At 55.0% G+C, this 15,995-nt stretch overlaps 6 protein-coding genes across 11 annotated transcripts; 3 read left to right on the forward strand and 3 right to left on the reverse strand.

The window, feature by feature from the left end:
* Positions 1-443: 443 nt before the first annotated feature.
* Positions 444-982, reverse strand: LOC122152582 (claw keratin-like). The gene is made up of 2 exons (XM_042785246.1): positions 958-982; positions 444-854 (listed from the first exon to the last, which is right to left on the reverse strand). The coding sequence occupies exon 2, from the start codon at positions 831-833 to the stop codon at positions 444-446; it is 390 nt and encodes a 129-aa protein (XP_042641180.1). The 5' UTR covers positions 834-854; positions 958-982.
* A 1,494-nt stretch (positions 983-2,476) lies between these two features.
* On the forward strand, positions 2,477-2,866 carry LOC122152583 (claw keratin-like). The gene has a single exon (XM_042785247.1). The coding sequence runs from the start codon at positions 2,477-2,479 to the stop codon at positions 2,864-2,866; it is 390 nt and encodes a 129-aa protein (XP_042641181.1).
* A 2,459-nt stretch (positions 2,867-5,325) lies between these two features.
* On the reverse strand, positions 5,326-5,796 carry LOC122152579 (claw keratin-like). 4 transcript variants are annotated; one of them, XM_042785241.1, is made up of 2 exons: positions 5,526-5,796; positions 5,326-5,471 (listed from the first exon to the last, which is right to left on the reverse strand). In XM_042785241.1, the coding sequence occupies exons 1-2, from the start codon at positions 5,794-5,796 to the stop codon at positions 5,326-5,328; spliced, it is 417 nt and encodes a 138-aa protein (XP_042641175.1). The 4 variants fall into 4 exon arrangements, with proteins under 4 accessions (XP_042641175.1, XP_042641176.1, XP_042641174.1 ...); XM_042785242.1 differs by having other exon boundaries at positions 5,326-5,426; positions 5,490-5,796; XM_042785240.1 differs by having other exon boundaries at positions 5,326-5,399; positions 5,454-5,796.
* Positions 5,797-7,792: 1,996 nt separating this feature from the next.
* On the forward strand, positions 7,793-8,227 carry LOC122152577 (claw keratin-like). The gene has a single exon (XM_042785235.1). It carries the CDS (start codon positions 7,793-7,795, stop codon positions 8,225-8,227), a length of 435 nt encoding a protein of 144 aa, XP_042641169.1.
* A 4,745-nt stretch (positions 8,228-12,972) lies between these two features.
* On the reverse strand, positions 12,973-13,443 carry LOC122152580 (claw keratin-like). Of its 2 annotated transcripts, none has more exons than XM_042785244.1 (2): positions 13,191-13,443; positions 12,973-13,127 (listed from the first exon to the last, which is right to left on the reverse strand). In XM_042785244.1, the coding sequence occupies exons 1-2, from the start codon at positions 13,441-13,443 to the stop codon at positions 12,973-12,975; spliced, it is 408 nt and encodes a 135-aa protein (XP_042641178.1). The 2 variants fall into 2 exon arrangements, with proteins under 2 accessions (XP_042641178.1, XP_042641177.1); XM_042785243.1 differs by having other exon boundaries at positions 12,973-13,073; positions 13,128-13,443.
* Positions 13,444-15,436: 1,993 nt separating this feature from the next.
* Positions 15,437-15,880, forward strand: LOC122152578 (claw keratin-like). Of its 2 annotated transcripts, XM_042785237.1 has the most exons (2): positions 15,437-15,770; positions 15,807-15,880. In XM_042785237.1, exons 1-2 carry the CDS (start codon positions 15,437-15,439, stop codon positions 15,878-15,880), a joined length of 408 nt encoding a protein of 135 aa, XP_042641171.1. The 2 variants fall into 2 exon arrangements, with proteins under 2 accessions (XP_042641171.1, XP_042641170.1); XM_042785236.1 differs by having other exon boundaries at positions 15,437-15,880.
* The last annotated feature ends 115 nt before the right edge of the window (positions 15,881-15,995 follow it).

Below are 15,995 nucleotides of genomic sequence, written 5' to 3' on the forward strand. Positions count from 1 at the left end.
TGATGAGGCCCTGGGTGGGATCTGGCTGTGATAACCCAGACACAAGTCTGCCACTCGGGATATTGGGTATGTGGGAAGGATGAAGAAAAACCATGGATCAACATTGTAATGCAACACAGCTTTTATTGCGGTTCAAGGAGAAGAGGGAGTTGGGAGAAGAGCAGGGCCCTTGCCAAGGGCAGCCCACATCTCCTGGCAGCAGGCAGAGTGAGTGTGAGCATCAGCCGTGCCGCAGGAGCAGGCACCCAGCATGGGGCTGCGTCGTCAGTTGGCAGCAAGTCCTGAAGTGAAGCTCAAGGGTGACAGGAGGAAGACAGAGTGTGGCCACGAGCAGGCACGAGGCATCCAAGCTCTGGAGCCCAGCAATGCCAAAGAGATGTCCTTCTGTGGGGCATCGTGTCCGGGAAGATCACCTTGGTATGTGGGTGGAGCAGGCGTGGAGTTTAGCAGGGTGAGCAGTTGCCGTTGAGGTATCTGTGGCCTCGGGCCCAGCCGCCAGATCCACAACCTCCAAAGCCACCAAAGCCCCCATACCCTCCATAGCCACCCCAGCCCCCATAGCCCCCATGGCCTCCATAACCACCCCAGCCACCATGGCCTCCAAAACTGCCGCCAAAGCCCGATCCAATGGTCGGGGCTCCAGCTGAGCCAACGGTGCTGTGCTGTGGGAAGGAGCTGAGGATGGGCCCGGGGAAGGTGACCACTGAGGCCGGGGGCTGGATCACCACTGTGGAGTCGGGGCACTGCCGCACGCAGGGCTCGTTGCAGGTGTCAGCCAGAGGGGCAGGGGCGGCCACCCCACAGGACGTGTTGCACAGGCTGGTGCACGACATCTTTCAGGCAGGCAAGGAGTCCTGGAAAAGGCACCAGGGATTAGGCCAGGGTGTGTGTGGGGAAGGGGCTGTATCGAGGCGGTCAGGGAGAGATCCCCAAGAGGATTCCGAGAGCTGGACTTACCCGGTTGATCAGGAGAGTCAAGCAGGGGAAGATAGATAGAGAGCTGCAGAGCCCTCAGCTCTTTTATACCTGTCCCACAGTGCCTGGGGCATCATCCAAGGGGGAGGTGCAGAAACCCCAGGAAATCATGAAAGGACGCGGACAAGCTTCATGACACAGATTGTGATGCGGGATAATTACATACCTACTCATTGGGTACATTGGCTTGCAAACGCATCCTCGATAGAAAAGGGGTGAGGGAGGGTCAGACCATGACACGGCATTACATGAAAGAGAAGGCAGTGCTGTAGTTGACCTGTTTTCACCAATAAACCCCAGTCTGTCCTTAATCCCTCACTTTCCTGCCGTGGAGGAATCCTGGGCATCTTGCAGAAGATTGCTGTGCCCACCCACGCATCACTCAGCAATAGCCCATCCACGTGCCCAGGACCAGCAGTGCCCAGCATGCCTGTGCCTGTGGGGAGTGTGGCCACGTGCGGCCTGGTTCCCTGTGGGTGCTTGGGCAGCATCTCCCGGCACAGTCCTCAGTGCCCAGCTGAGTCACGCAGCCCCTGCAAAGAGGGCTTGGGGAGGATCGTGCTCAAAGTCATGTGGCCAAGGAAGCTGAGAGTGTCCTGGTACCCTTCCTGCACTTCAGCAGTCCCTGAACGTCACCCCTCAGACATTACCATGGCACCTGATCTCACTGCTCCCGGCCCATGTATGCACTGAGCCCCTGCTCGTATGGCTCTTCACCCCACAATGCAAAGGCTGCCCCTGCTCTTTCCATGGCAGTTAATCGGCACAACCCCAATACACCCTGTCAAGTAGGGGCATGGAGGTGGCCAAGGCTTAGAGATGCTCTTGACTTCTTGCACAGAAATGCCTCCAGCCCTCACAGGCACAGGGAGACGGTGAGCATTTGGGAGTCACCCTGAGCGCGTCGAATGGCTTCTCCCTTTGCCCAACACCGCGGTGCCTCTGTTTACCAGCTTGTAAAAGAGAGGTAATGACAGGCGTGATGGCTGCAGAGTGCAAAGCGCTTCTGAAAGATGCTCAGGGTATTGGCACGTGAGCAAACAGGGGGGATTAGGGAGAGATTGGGTATTACTGGCACAGCCTGGTCAGCTGTATCAGCAGAACTCTGTCTTTCATGTAATGGTATGTCATAGGCCATGCCTTCCAGCACCTCTATCCTCTCCATGGTGCATTTGCATGTCAATGGCCCCAGTGAAGAAGCATCTAATTTTTTTACATCATAAATTGTGTCATGAAGCTTGTCCACTTGCTTTTCCTGAGGTTTTTTGCACCACCCCCTTGGCTGATGCCCCAGGCACTGTGGGGCAGGTATAAAAGAGCTGAGGGCTCTGCAGCTCTCTATCCATCTTCCCCTGCTTGACTCTCCTGATCAACCGGGTAAGTCCAGCTCTCAGAAGCCTCTTGGGGATCTCTCCCTGACCGCCTTGATACAGCCCCTTCCCCACACACACCCTGGCCTAATCCCTGGTGCCTTTTCCAGGACTCCTTGCCTGCCTGAAAGATGTCGTGCTCCAGCCTGTGCAACACATCCTGTGGGGTGGCCGCTCCGGCCCCTCTGGCTGACACCTGCAACGAGCCCTGCGTGCGGCAGTGCCCCGACTCCACGGTGGTGATCCAGCCCCCGGCCTCAGTGGTCACCTTCCCCGGGCCCATCCTCAGCTCCTTCCCGCAGCACAGCACCGTTGGCTCGGCAGGAGCCCCCGTCATTGGGTCGGGCTTTGGTGGCAGTTTTGGCGGCCGTGGTGGCTCTGGAGGCTATGGGGGATATGGGGGATATGGGGGCTGGGGTGGCTATGGAGGGTATGGGGGCTGGGGTGGCTTTGGAGGCTGTGGATCTGGCGGCTGGGCCCGAGGCCACAGATACCTCAACGGCAACTGCTCACCCTGCTAAATTCCATACCTGCTCTGGCCACACACCAAGGTGATCTTCCCGGACACGACGCCCCACAGAAGGACTTCTCTTTGGCATTTCTGGACTCCAGAGCTTGGATGCCTCGTGCCTGCTCGTGGCCACACTCTGCCTTCCTCCTGTCACCCTTGAGCTTCACTTCAGGACTTGCTGCCAACTGACGACGCAGCCCCATGCTGGGTGCCCGATCCTGCGGCACGGCTGATGCTCACACTCACTCTGCTTGCTGCCAGGAGATGTGGGCTGCCCTTGGCCAGGGCCCTGCTCTTCTCCCAACTCCCTCTTCCCCTTGAACCGCAATAAAAGCTGTGTTGCATTACAATGTTGATCCATTTTTTTTCTTCATCCTTCCCACATACCCAATATCCCGAGTGGCAGACTTGTGTCTGGGTTATCACAGCCAGATCCCACCCAGGGCCTCATCAGGGGCACCTGCGGGAGCTGCCTGGCTTCCTCCTGCTCGCCCTTGGCAGCACGTCCCTCCACCACACAGTTACCTGCACTTGGGGCCGTTCTCACCTCCTTCAGCAACAGCTTCTTGCTTTTTGACCTCCCCGTCTTCTTCCCAATTTGGCCTTCTGCCCTCTGATCACAGGAAGACCTGTTGAGCCCCACAGGGATTTTTCCTCTCACGCTGGATGTTCCCCATGGGCTGCCTGTAGCCCCAGGGCTGTGAGGATTGGAGTGATAATGGTGCCACCACAATGGCAAAGCCCCAGGTCAGAGCTCCTTGGGAGGCAGTGGGTCCAGAAAGGAGACGGTGAACACCCCCCTAACACCTCCCCAGATGCCTGATTCCATATCCTCCACAATCCTGCACCCCCAAACCACCTCCTTGTTCTGAAATTCCCCTGTCTTCCACTGCACTTGGGGAAGATTTGGTCCCATGGTGCCCCCACTGCTGTTGCAGAAGCTCATCCCAGTGTTCCTTTTTTCCAGCCATCCACTGCCAGAGGACACAGCTCTGCCCCGGAATAATAGGAGAGATCCCCACAGCCTTTTGCTGTGGATCAGATTTTGCTGGAACTTTGATTCCTTTCCTTGCTCTCCAGCACACAAAGTAGACAATACTGGCGCTCCCCGCAAAAGCACCCAGCCATAGGAGCCATGACGGGGACATCAGTAGCATCTTCTACCACTGTGCCCTCAGCAGACACACAGGGGACACCACATGAGCCAGGAACTGGAGGATGGCCAAGAGTCAGTTCAGGGGGCCCTGGTCAAACACGAGGATGGGCAGAGACTGAAACATCCTCGAGGGGAAGAATAGACTTGCAAGCTTCTGTTCAGGCAGTCGAAAACAAGAAGTCCTGCTCTTGCAATGTTGCTGCCTTTTTTTTACCTTGCACTGTGTTCACAGTTGCGGGTGAGACATCCTTTCTTCAGCTCCCCAACAGTGACCAGCGTGCTGCCACCCTGCCCTTCCTGATGGCTCTGCCCGGAGCTGTCTCTGTACAAAACCACCTTGTCATGCTGGGATCACAAGAGCAGAAGATATTGGAAAAGGGAGGGAGCTCAGGAGGGTAAGCACGCCAACCTACTGCTCAAAGAGCATTGTGCTTCGTGTGACTGAGTAACCGTGGCCATTTCATGGCTCTGAAAGGAAACCTTGGAAGACCTGACTGTGTCTATCTCACCCTTTTGCAGTGGCCCCCACCTGCAGCTGGGCACAGGGGCATGGCCAGCAGCCCTGTACATGCAGTGGTCATCTCTCCATTTCCTGGGAGATCCAAATGTGACTGTTAACAAGCCATTGAAAGGGGGTAGTCGGTGGCATGTGGTTTTTGCAGAGGATTTGGAAGAGCTTCTGCTAGACACCAATGGCACTTTCACCGATTTGGCAGGGTCTTTGGGAACATGTTGTGTTCATTCCTAGTGAGAGACCAGAGGAAGCTCAGTGGCACATGCTCTTGCAGGACCCAGCTGGGATTGCCATTGTCCCTTGTAACACATTGAGCAAACTGCTCAAATGCTCCAAGGGCATGACCGTAGGAGACACAAGCAGCCCAGACCGACACATCCTGAGGTTTGGGGGAAGTGGGAAAGAATCAGGAAGGCTGAGGAAAAACCATGGTTCGACACTGTGATGTAATGCACAGCTTTTATTGCAGTCTTAGAGGGTGGAGGGAGCTGGGAGAAGAACAGGGCCCTGGCCAGGGCCTTCCCCTGCTTCCTGGCAGTGAGGAGGGTACAACGAGCATCAGCTGTGCTGCAGGAGCAGGCACCCAGTGCAGGTCTCTGTCACTGAGGAGCAATGAGTCTTGAAGGGATGGTCAAGAGGGACAAGAGGAAAGCAGAATTGGGCCCCAACCATTTACGAGGCATCCAAGCTCTGGAGCGCAGCAATGCTGAAGGGATGTCCTTCTATAAGCATTGTTTTGGGATGTGCCAAGTCCTTTTCCTGAGGTCTACTTCATCTCTCCTTGGAACCAGTGAGGAGCTTAGCAGGAACCGCAGTTGCCACTGAGGTACCTGTTGCCACGGCGCCATCCTCCATATCCACAACCCCCATAGCCTCCGTAGCCCCCATAACCCCCATAGCCTCCATAGCCCCCATAACACCCATAACCTCCATAGCCCCCATAGCCTCCATAGCCACCCCAGCCTCCATGGCCTCCATAGCCACCCCAGCCCCCATAGCCCCCATAGCCCCCATAGCCTCCATAGCCACCACGGCCGCCAAAACTGCCACCAAAGCCCGACGCAATGACGGGGGCTCCTGCCGAGCCAACAACACTCTGCTGTGGGAAGGAGCTGAGGATGGGCCCGGGGAAGGTGACCACTGAGGCCGGGGGCTGGATCACCACCGTGGAGTCGGGGCACTGCCGCACGCAGGGCTCGTTGCAGGTGTCAGCCAGAGGGGCCGGAGCGGCCGCCCCACAGGACGTGTTGCACAGGCTGGTGCACGACATCTTTTGGTTTGGTAAGGCTGCAAGACAAGACAGAGCTACAGCTCAGTGCAAGGCCTGACCCCAAATCCCTCCTGGCTCTCTTGCACTTCAGATCTGTGTCCTGAGACATGCTCAGGACCATCTCAGGCAGTTAGAGCAAAAAAACTTTCCAAGTGTCGAAATGCTGGGTTGGACTCCTTCTTCCCTTCATGCTCCTGGTTCTCATTCACCCACTGGAGTGAGGAAAAACTCCCTCATCCAAGGCAGGTGGAAAACCACCGTTCTCCCAAAAAACTTCAATCCCTTGGCATACTCATGGCATCGTACCTACAAGTTTAAATTTCCATCCTTTCCATGACTCTCAAAAAGCACTGTCACATCCTAACTCTGCACTATAAAACCGTGGTGGAGCAGACAGCAAGAGAGGTCATAAGAAAGCCACTGGTGAGGAAGGAAAGAGCGAGGTAAGATTTGGACTTACCACAGTGATCAGGAGAGTCAAGCGGAGGAAGATGGATAGAGGGCTGCAAAGCCCTCAGCTCTTTTATACATTTCCCAGGCTGCCCGGGGCACCAACCAAAGTGGCAGTTGCAAACATCCCAGGTAATTATGAATTCAAGCTGACAAGATGCATGTCACTGATAGGGATGGGAGACAATTATATGCCTCCTCAATGGGGACGTTGGTGTACAAACGCGCCCTGAAAAAGAAAGAGCTGTAGGGAAGGATCGTCTGTGACACGTCAGTACATGAAAGACCAGGCGACGTTGTAGCTGAACTCGCAGCACCAATAAACCCCAATCTGTCCCTAATCCCTCGCTTTGCTTACGTGGAGGAATCCTGGGCATCTTGCAGAAGATTGCTGTGCCCAACCACGCCGCACTCAGCAGCAGCCCAGCCACGTGCCCAGGGCCAGCAGTGCCCAGCATGCCTGTGCCTGTGGGGAGCATGGCCACGTGCGGCTTGGTTCCCTGTGGGTGCTTGGGTAGCATCTCCCGGCACAGTCCTCAGTGCCCAGCTGAGTCACGCAGCCCCTGCAAAGAGGGCTTGGGGAGGATCGTGCTCACAGACATGAGGCTGCGGGGACCTGGCAGTGACCGGGTCCAGTTGCTGCCCCTCTGCTTCTCCATATACATCCCCCATCTCAGAGATCTCCCCTGCTCTATCTCACTGTTGTGCCCATCACGTCTCTACCAGCTCCCTGGGCATTTCTGGTTTTGCCATGCCTGGGACCCGTCTCCTCTACTCTTTGCATGGGCGTCATGGGAAACCTGAACCTAAAAGTCTGAATGTCCTCCAGACCCTTAGAGATGGGCAACGAATAGAGATACCTGTGGACCCCAGGCCCATGATATGCACAGCTGTTGCTGGCATTTGGAGGTGGTGTGTGTTTGGAAGTCACCCTGAGCGTGTGGAATGGCTTCTCCCTTTGCCAACATCCCAGGGCATTTGTTTACCAGCCTGTAAAAGAGAGGGAATGACAGGCGCGATGGCTGCACCCAGGATCGAAAAGCAATTCTGCAAGATGTCCAGGATTCTTCTAGAAAAACAAAGTGTGGGAGATTAAGGAGAGATTGGGGTTTATTGGTGCCACGAGATCAACTATAGGGTTGCCTGATCTTTCATGTAATGGCATGACATGTTCTGTCCCTCCCATCACTCGTGCCTTCTCTAAGATGCATTTCTTCACCGATGTATCAAATGAGTAGGTATGTAATTGTCTCACATCGCAACCTGTGTCATAAAGTTTGTCGGTGTCCTTTCATACTTTCCTGGGGTTTCTGCACCGCCCACTTGGCCGATGCCCCAGGCACTGTGGGACAGGTATAAAAGAGCTGAGGGCTCTGCAGCTCTCTATCCATCTTCCCCTGCTTGACTCTCCTGATCAGCCCGGTAAGTCCAGCTCTCGGAATCCTCTTGGGGATCTCTCCCTGACCGCCTCGATACAGCCCCTTCCCCACACACACCCTGGCCTAATCCCTGGTGCCTTTTCCAGGACTCCTTGCCTGCCTGAAAGATGTCGTGCACCAGCCTGTGCAACACGTCCTGTGGGGCGGCCGCCCCTGCCCCTCTGGCTGACACCTGCAACGAGCCCTGCGTGCGGCAGTGCCCCGACTCCACGGTGGTGATCCAGCCCCCGGCCTCGGTGGTCACCTTCCCCGGGCCCATCCTCAGCTCCTTCCCACAGCAGAGTGTCGTTGGCTCGGCAGGAGCCCCCGTCATAGGGTCGGGCTTTGGTGGCAGTTTTGGAGGCCGTGGTGGCTGGGGTGGTTATGGAGGCTATGGGGGCTATGGGGGCTATGGAGGGTATGGAGGCTACGGAGGCTGGGGTGGCTATGGAGGCTGGGGTGGCTATGGAGGGTATGGGGGCTGGGGTGGCTATGGGGGCTGTGGATACGGTGGCTGGGCCCGAGGCCACAGATACCTCAACGGCAACTGCTCACCCTGCTAAACTCCACACCTGCTCTGGCCACACACCAAGGTGATCTTCCCGGACATGACGCCCCACAGAAGGAAATCTCTTTGGCATTTCTGGACTCCAGAGCTTGGATGCCTTGTGCCTGCTCGTGGACACACTCTGCCTTCCTCCTGTCACCCTTGAGCTTCACTTCAGGACTTGCTGCCAACTGACGATGCAGCCCCATGCTGGGTGCCTGCTCCTGCGGCACGGCTGATGCTCACACTCACTCTGCCTGCTGCCAGGAGATGTGGGCTGCCCTTGGCCAGGGCCCTGCTCTTCTCCCAATTCCTTACTCCCCTTGAACCGCAATAAAAGCTGTGTTGCATTACAATGTTGACCTATGGTTTTGCTACATCCAGCGTAGAATCATAATAACTTAGAAACTTCGAGTCACATAATGTTTTGGTTTGGAAGGTTCCTTGATGTTCTTATGATTCCAACCTTCTTGGTGTTAGCGGGCATACCATCCACTAGGCCAGGCTACTTAAGGTTTGTTTCAACCTGGTGTTGAACACTTCCAGGAAGCCTGCATTCACAGCTTCTCTGGGCAATCTGTTCCAGTGCCTCACCACCCTCACAGAAAATAATTTTTTTCTTATATCTAATCTAAATCTACTCTCTTTCAGTTTAAAACAGGTGCCCCTCATCCTATACCCACACCCCCTGATAAAGGGTCACTCCCCACCTTTCCTTTATCGCCTTTAATTACTGGAAGGTCTCCCTGGAACCTTCTGTTCTCCTGGCTGAACACTCCCAACTGTCTTAGCCTGTCCCATAGGGGACTTTTTCCAGCCCCCCGAGCATCTTTGTGGCCTCCTCTGGCCCTGTTTGAGCAGGTCTGTGTCCTTCTGATGTTGGGGGCCCCAGAGCTGTACCCAGCACTGCAGGACGGTCTCCCCGCTGTGGAGCAGAGGAGGAGAATCCCTTCCCTTGACCTGCTGGCCCCACGTCTTTGATGCATCCCAGGCTGCAGTTGTCTTTCTGAGCTGCGAGCACACATTGCTTGCTCATTGTCAAGTTTTCCATCCACTAATACCCAAAAGTCCTTCTCCTCAGGTCTGTTCTCCATCGACTCCTCAGCCAGCCTGGATCAGAGGTTGGGAGTGTTCCCATCCATGGGGAGCACCTGACACTTGGCCGTGTTAAATTTCATGAGATTTACACAGTCCCACCTCTTGAGCCTGTCCAAGTCCCTCTGGATGACGTCCCTTCCCTCCAGCATGTCACTGCATGACACAGATCGATTTCCCCTTGGAAGTTACTGAGGATGTAAACTTGTTGAGGGACACCTGGCCACAGATAAGGATAGATAGAGACAAACATCCTTGAAGACGTGAGAAGACATGTTTTCTTCAGGTCTCCAGCAGTGCCACTGTGCTACCACATTACTGTTCCTGATGGCTCTGCCCAGAGCTGTCTCTGTGCAAGACCAACTTGTCATGCTGGGATCACAAGATCAGAAAATACATGGGTAGGGAGGGAGCTCAGGAGGGTAAGCACTCCAACCTCCTGCTCAAAGAGCATTGTGCTTCGTGTGACTGAGTAACCGTGGCCATTTCATGGCTCTGAAAGGAAACCTTGGAAGACCTGACTGTGTCTATCTCACCCTTTTGCAGTGGCCCCCACCTCCAGCTGGGCACAGGGGCATGGCCAGCAGCCCTGTACATGAAGGGGTCATCTCCCCCTTTCCACAGAGCTCCAAATGTGACTGTTAACAAGCCAATGAAATTAGATAAGACCTGGCATGTTAATTTTGAAAAGGGTTTGGAAGAGTGATGGTTCATCCATGGCCTTTTCCAGAGCCATTCTTCATCCGTGACTGGACCAAGTGAGGGGCTTAGCAGGAACTACAGTTGCCTATGAGGTACCTTTTACCTCGTGCACAACCACCATATCCACAACCACCATGGCCTCCATGGCCACCTCAGGGACCACTGCATCCAGAGGACCCCAGCCACCATAGCTATAACCTCCAAAACCGCCTTGGTCTCCAAATTGCCACCATATTCCCACGCAATGCCAGGGGCTCCTGCCAAGCGCACGGTGCTGTGCTGTGTAGTTTTGTTACTTGTGAGTGTCTGAGACATTCCTCGCCTCGGAGGGCCTCCTCTCCCCGCTCCCCCTCACATCCTTTATCTTTGCCAAGTCTCATCTCTCGCTATTGTTTATGCTTCCCTTAGGTGGCTTCTCTCAGTCCTTGTTTCGAGGAGTTACAAGTCATCTCCTACACCATCCTGCAGTGCCCCGGCACTAGGGCCACCCCCGTGCCACCGATGAGGTCCTCAGTGTTGCCTTTGTTCCTGGCCACACTGCGTGCACTGTCCTACCAGTTTGATGCTGGTGCCGGCAATAGATGCCCAGAGCCTGGAAATGGGTCACGGGTCAGCAGGAGAGCACCTGAAGAGCAGCACAAAGGAATTCCAGTCAGTAAGGCAGCTTCCTCGGGGGTCCAGCTTAAATACCTCTTTGCAAATGCATATAGGATGGGGAATAAACAAGAGGAGCTAGAGACGTGCGTACATCTGCAGGGCGACAATCTTATTGGCATCACAGAGACATGGTGGGATGACTCCTATGACTGGAGTGTTGCAATGGAAGGGTACAGGCTCTTTAGGAAGCACAGGCAGTGGGGATGAAGAGAATGTGTCATGAATCTCTGCCTGGGGATGGTGAGGATGGTGAGATACTCAGCAACATTTTTGCCTCATTCTTCACTATCAAGGGCTCCAGCCACACCACCCAAGAAGCAGAAGGCAAAGGTGAGGTCTGGCAGAATGAAGAATGACTCACTGTAGGACAAGAGCAGGTCTGAGACCATCTAAGGAACCTGAAGGTGCACAACTCGATGGCACCTGATAAGATGCATCTGTGGAAAACTGAGGGAACTGGCAGAGAAAGTGGCTAGGCCACAATCCATCATATTAGGGAAGTCGTGGCAGCCCGGTGAAGGTCCTGACAGACTGACACGAAAAGGGGAAAAATAACCCCCATTTTTACAAAGGGAAAAAAAGAAGACCCAGGAAGACAGGCCAGTCAGTCTCACCTCTATAGCCGGCAAGATGATGGAGTGGATCCTCCTAGAAACTGTGCTAGGACGCATGGAAAATGAGGAGGTGATTGGTGACTGTCAGCATGGCTTCACTAAGGGCAAGTTGTACCAGACAAACTTAGTGGCCTTCTATGACAGGGTTACAGAGGTAGCGGATAAGGGAAAAGCAACTGATGTCATCTACCTGGATGTGTGCGAAGCATTTGATACCGTGCCACAGGACATTCTTGTCTCTACATTGGGCAGATATGGATTTGAGGGATGAACCACTCACTGGATAAGCAATTGGCTGGAGGGTCACACTCCAAGAGTTCCGGTCAGCGGCTCGATGTCTGAGTGGAGAGCAGTGACGAGTGGCATTCCTCGGGGGTCGGTGTTGGGACTGGTGCTGCTTAATGTCTTTGTGGGCGACATGGTCAGTGGGATGGAGTGCACCCTCGGCAAGTTAACCGATGACACCAACCTGTGTGGTGCGGTGACACGCTGGTGGGCAGGGATGCCATCCAGAGGGACCTGTCCAGGCTGGAGAGGTGGGCCTGGGCAAACATCTAGTGTTCAACAAGGCCAAGTGTAAGGTCTTGCACATGGGTTGAGGCAATCCCATGCACAATTCCAAGCTGGGCAATGAGTGGGTTGAGAGCAGCGCTGCAGAGATGGACTCGCAGGTATCAGTGGATGGAAAACTGCCTCTGAGCCAGCAATGTGAGCTCACGACCCAGAAAGTCAGCCATGCCCTGGGCTGCATCAAGAGAAATGTGGGCAGCGGGTTGATGGAGGGGATTCTTCCCCTCTACTCCGCTCCGGGGAGAACTCCCTGCAGTACTGTGTCCAGGTCTGGTTCCTCAACATCAGAAGGACGTGGACCTGCTTGAGTGGGGCCAGAGGAGGTCACAAAGATGATCAGGGTGATACAGCATCTCCCCAGTGAGGCCAGGCTGAAAGAGTTGTGGTTATTCGGCCAGGAGAACAGAAGGTTCTGGGAAGACCTTATAGCAACCTTCCAGTACATAGAGGGGCTACAGAAAAGGTGGGGAAGCTACTCTTTCTCAGGGGGTGTGGGGATAGAACGAGGGTTAATGGATTTAAAGTGAAAGAGTTTGGATTTAGATTAGATATCGGGAAGAAATTTTTTTCTGTGAGGGTGGTGAGACACTGGACCAGGTTGCCCAGAGAAGCTGTGTCTTACCCCTCCAAGGAAGGGATTAAGATCAAATGGGACGGGGATTTGAGCAACATGGTCAAGTGGAAGGTGTCCATGACCATGGGATCTTAAGGTCCCTTCCAACTTAAACCATTCTGTAATTCTATGCTACTATGATTCCATGAAGGATGAAGAAAAAACATGAGACAACATTGCGATGCAACACAGCTTTTATTGCGGTTCAAGGGGAGGAAGGAGTTGGGAGAAGAGCAGGGCCTTGGCCAAGGGCAGCCCACATCTCCTGGCAGCAGGCAGAGTGAGTGTGAGCATCAGCCGTGCCGCAGGAGCAGGCACCCAGCATGGGGCTGCGTCGTCAGTTGGCAGCAAGTCCTGAAGTAAAGCTCAAGGGTGACAGGAGGAAGGCAAGTGTGTCCACGAGCAGGCACGAGGCATCCAAGCTCTGGAGCCCAGCAATGCCAATGTCCTTCTGTGGGGCGTCGTGTCCGGGAAGATCACCTCGGTGTGTGGCGGGAGCAGGTGAGGAGTTTAGCAGGGTGAGCAGTTGCCGTTGAGGTATCTGTGGCCTCGGGCCCAGCCACCATATCCACAGCCCCCATAGCCACCCCAGCCTCCATAACCTCCGTAGCCTCCCCAGCCCCCACAGCCTCCATAGCCACCCCAGCCTCCATACCCTCCATAGCCTCCCCAGCCACTATAGCCTCCATAGCCACCCCAGCCCCCATAGCCTCCATAGCCTCCATAACCACCCCAGCCACCACGGCCTCCAAAACTGCCACCAAAGCCCGACCCAATGACGGGGGCTCCTGCCGAGCCAACGGTGCTGTGCTGCGGGAAGGAGCTGAGGATGGGCCCGGGGAAGGTGACCACCGAGGCCGGGGGCTGGATCACCACCGTGGAGTCGGGGCACTGCCGCACGCAGGGCTCGTTGCAGGTGTCAGCCAGAGGGGCCGGGGCGGCCGCCCCACAGGACGTGTTGCACAGGCTGGTGCACGACATCTTTCAGGCAGGCAAGGAGTCCTGGAAAAGGCACCAGGGATTAGGCCAGGGTGTGTGTGGGGAAGGGGCTGTATCGAGGGGGTCAGGGAGAGATCCCCAAGAGGCTTCCGAGAGCTGGACTTACCCGGTTGATCAGGAGAGTCAAGCAGGGGAAGATGGATAGAGGGCTGCAGAGCCCTCAGCTCTTTTATACCTGTCCCACAGTGCCTGGGGCATCAGCCAACGGGGCGGTGGCAGGAATCCCAGGAAATTATGAAAGAACGCGAACAAACTTTATGACACAGATTGTGATGTGAGACAATTACATACCTACTCATTTGATACATTGTCCTGGAAACTCATCTAGGAGAGTATAGTGGTGATGGGAGCAGAGATCATAACATGCTATTACATGAAAGATCAGGAAACCCTATAGGTGATCTCGTGGCACCAATAAACCCCAATCTCTCCTTAATCTCCCACACTTTGTTTTTCTAGAAGAATCCTGGACATCTTGCAGAATTGCTTTTCGATCCTGGGTGCAGCCATCGCGCCTGTCATTCCCTCTCTTTTACAGGCTGGTAAACAAATGCCCTGGGATGTTGGCAAAGGGAGAAGCCATTCCACACGCTCAGGGTGACTTCCAAACACACACCACCTCCAAATGCCAGCAACAGCTGTGCATATCATGGGCCTGGGGTCCACAGGTATCTCTATTCGTTGCCCATCTCTAAGGGTCTGGAGGACATTCAGACTTTTAGGTTCAGGTTTCCCATGACGCCCATGCAAAGAGTAGAGGAGACGGGTCCCAGGCATGGCAAAACCAGAAATGCCCAGGGAGCTGGTAGAGACGTGATGGGCACAACAGTGAGATAGAGCAGGGGAGATCTCTGAGATGGGGGACGTATATGGAGAAGCAGAAGGGCAGCAACTGGACCCGGTCACTGCCAGGTCCCCGCAGCCTCATGTCTGTGAGCACGATCCTCCCCAAGCCCTCTTTGCAGGGGCTGCGTGACTCAGCTGGGCACTGAGGACTGTGCCGGGAGATGCTGCCCAAGCACCCACAGGGAACCAGGCCGCACGTGGCCACGCTCCCCACAGGCACAGGCATGCTGGGCACTGCTGGCCCTGGGCACGTGGCTGGGCTGCTGCTGAGTGCGGCGTGGTTGGGCACAGCAATCTTCTGCAAGATGCCCAGGATTCCTCCACGTAAGCAAAGCGAGGGATTAGGGACAGATTGGGGTTTATTGGTGCTGCGAGTTCAGCTACAACGTCGCCTGGTCTTTCATGTACTGACGTGTCACAGACAATCCCTCCCTACAGCTCTTTCTTTTTCAGGGCGCGTTTGTACACCAACGTCCCCATTGAGGAGGCATATAATTGTCTCCCATCCCTATCAGTGACATGCATCTTGTCAGCTTGAATTCAAAATTACCTGGGATGTTTGCAACTGCCACTTTGGTTGGTGCCCCGGGCAGCCTGGGAAATGTATAAAAGAGCTGAGGGCTTTGCAGCCCTCTATCCATCTTCCTCCGCTTGACTCTCCTGATCACTGTGGTAAGTCCAAATCTTACCTCGCTCTTTCCTTCCTCACCAGTGGCTTTCTTATGACCTCTCTTGCTGTCTGCTCCACCACGGTTTTATAGTGCAGAGTTAGGATGTGACAGTACTTTTTGAGAGACATGGAAAGGATGGAAATTTAAACTTGTAGGTACGATGCCATGAGTATGCCAAGGGATTGAAGTTTTTTGGGAGAACGGTGGTTTTCCACCTGCCTTGGATGAGGGAGTTTTTCCTCACTCCCATGGGTGAATGAGAACTAGGAGCATGAAGGGAAGGAGTCCAACCCAGCATTTCGACACTTGGAAAGTTTTTTTGCTCTAACTGCCTGAGATGGTCCTGAGCATGTCTCAGGACACAGATCTGAAGTGCAAGAGAGCCAGGAGGGATTTGGGGTCAGGCCTTGCACTGAGCTGTAGCTCTGTCTTGTCTTGCAGCCTTACCAAACCAAAAGATGTCGTGCACCAGCCTGTGCAACACGTCCTGTGGGGCGGCCGCTCCGGCCCCTCTGGCTGACACCTGCAACGAGCCCTGCGTGCGGCAGTGCCCCGACTCCACGGTGGTGATCCAGCCCCCAGCCTCGGTGGTCACCTTCCCCGGGCCCATCCTCAGCTCCTTCCCACAGCAGAGTGTTGTTGGCTCAGCGGGAGCCCCCGTCATTGCATCCGGATTTGGTGGCAGTTTTGGTGGCCGTGGTGGCTATGGAGGCTATGGGGGATATGGGGGATATGGGGGCTGGGGTGGCTATGGAGGCCATGGAGGCTGGGGTGGCTATGGAGGCTATGGGGGCTATGGAGGCTATGGGTGTTATGGGGGCTACGGAGGCTATGGGGGTTGTGGATATGGAGGATGGCGCCGTGGCAACAGGTACCTCAGTGGCAACTGCGGTTCCTGCTAAGCTCCTCACTGGTTCCAAGGAGAGATGAAGTAGACCTCAGGAAAAGGACTTGGCACATCCCAAAACAATGCTTATAGAAGGACATCCCTTCAGCATTGCTGCGCTCCAGAGCTTG

Source organism: Tyto alba, unplaced genomic scaffold (assembly GCF_018691265.1).
Source record: "Tyto alba isolate M040663 unplaced genomic scaffold, T.alba_DEE_v4.0 Super-Scaffold_8, whole genome shotgun sequence".
Lineage (NCBI taxonomy): Eukaryota > Metazoa > Chordata > Aves > Strigiformes > Tytonidae > Tyto > Tyto alba.

What these genes read in the sequence shown, in the direction of transcription:
- LOC122152582 (XM_042785246.1), bottom strand. Translation starts at nt 833, where the DNA reads ATGTCGTGCACCAGCCTGTGCAACACGTCCTGTGGGGTGGCCGCCCCT.
- LOC122152583 (XM_042785247.1), top strand. Translation starts at nt 2,477, where the DNA reads ATGTCGTGCTCCAGCCTGTGCAACACATCCTGTGGGGTGGCCGCTCCG.
- LOC122152579 (XM_042785239.1), bottom strand. Translation starts at nt 5,796, where the DNA reads ATGTCGTGCACCAGCCTGTGCAACACGTCCTGTGGGGCGGCCGCTCCG.
- LOC122152577 (XM_042785235.1), top strand. Translation starts at nt 7,793, where the DNA reads ATGTCGTGCACCAGCCTGTGCAACACGTCCTGTGGGGCGGCCGCCCCT.
- LOC122152580 (XM_042785243.1), bottom strand. Translation starts at nt 13,443, where the DNA reads ATGTCGTGCACCAGCCTGTGCAACACGTCCTGTGGGGCGGCCGCCCCG. An exon ending in AGGCTATAGTGGCTGGGGAG is followed by an intron (nt 13,074 to 13,127) that starts GCTATGGAGGGT and finishes GGGGCTGGGGAG; the next exon opens with GCTACGGAGGTTATGGAGGC.
- LOC122152578 (XM_042785236.1), top strand. Translation starts at nt 15,437, where the DNA reads ATGTCGTGCACCAGCCTGTGCAACACGTCCTGTGGGGCGGCCGCTCCG.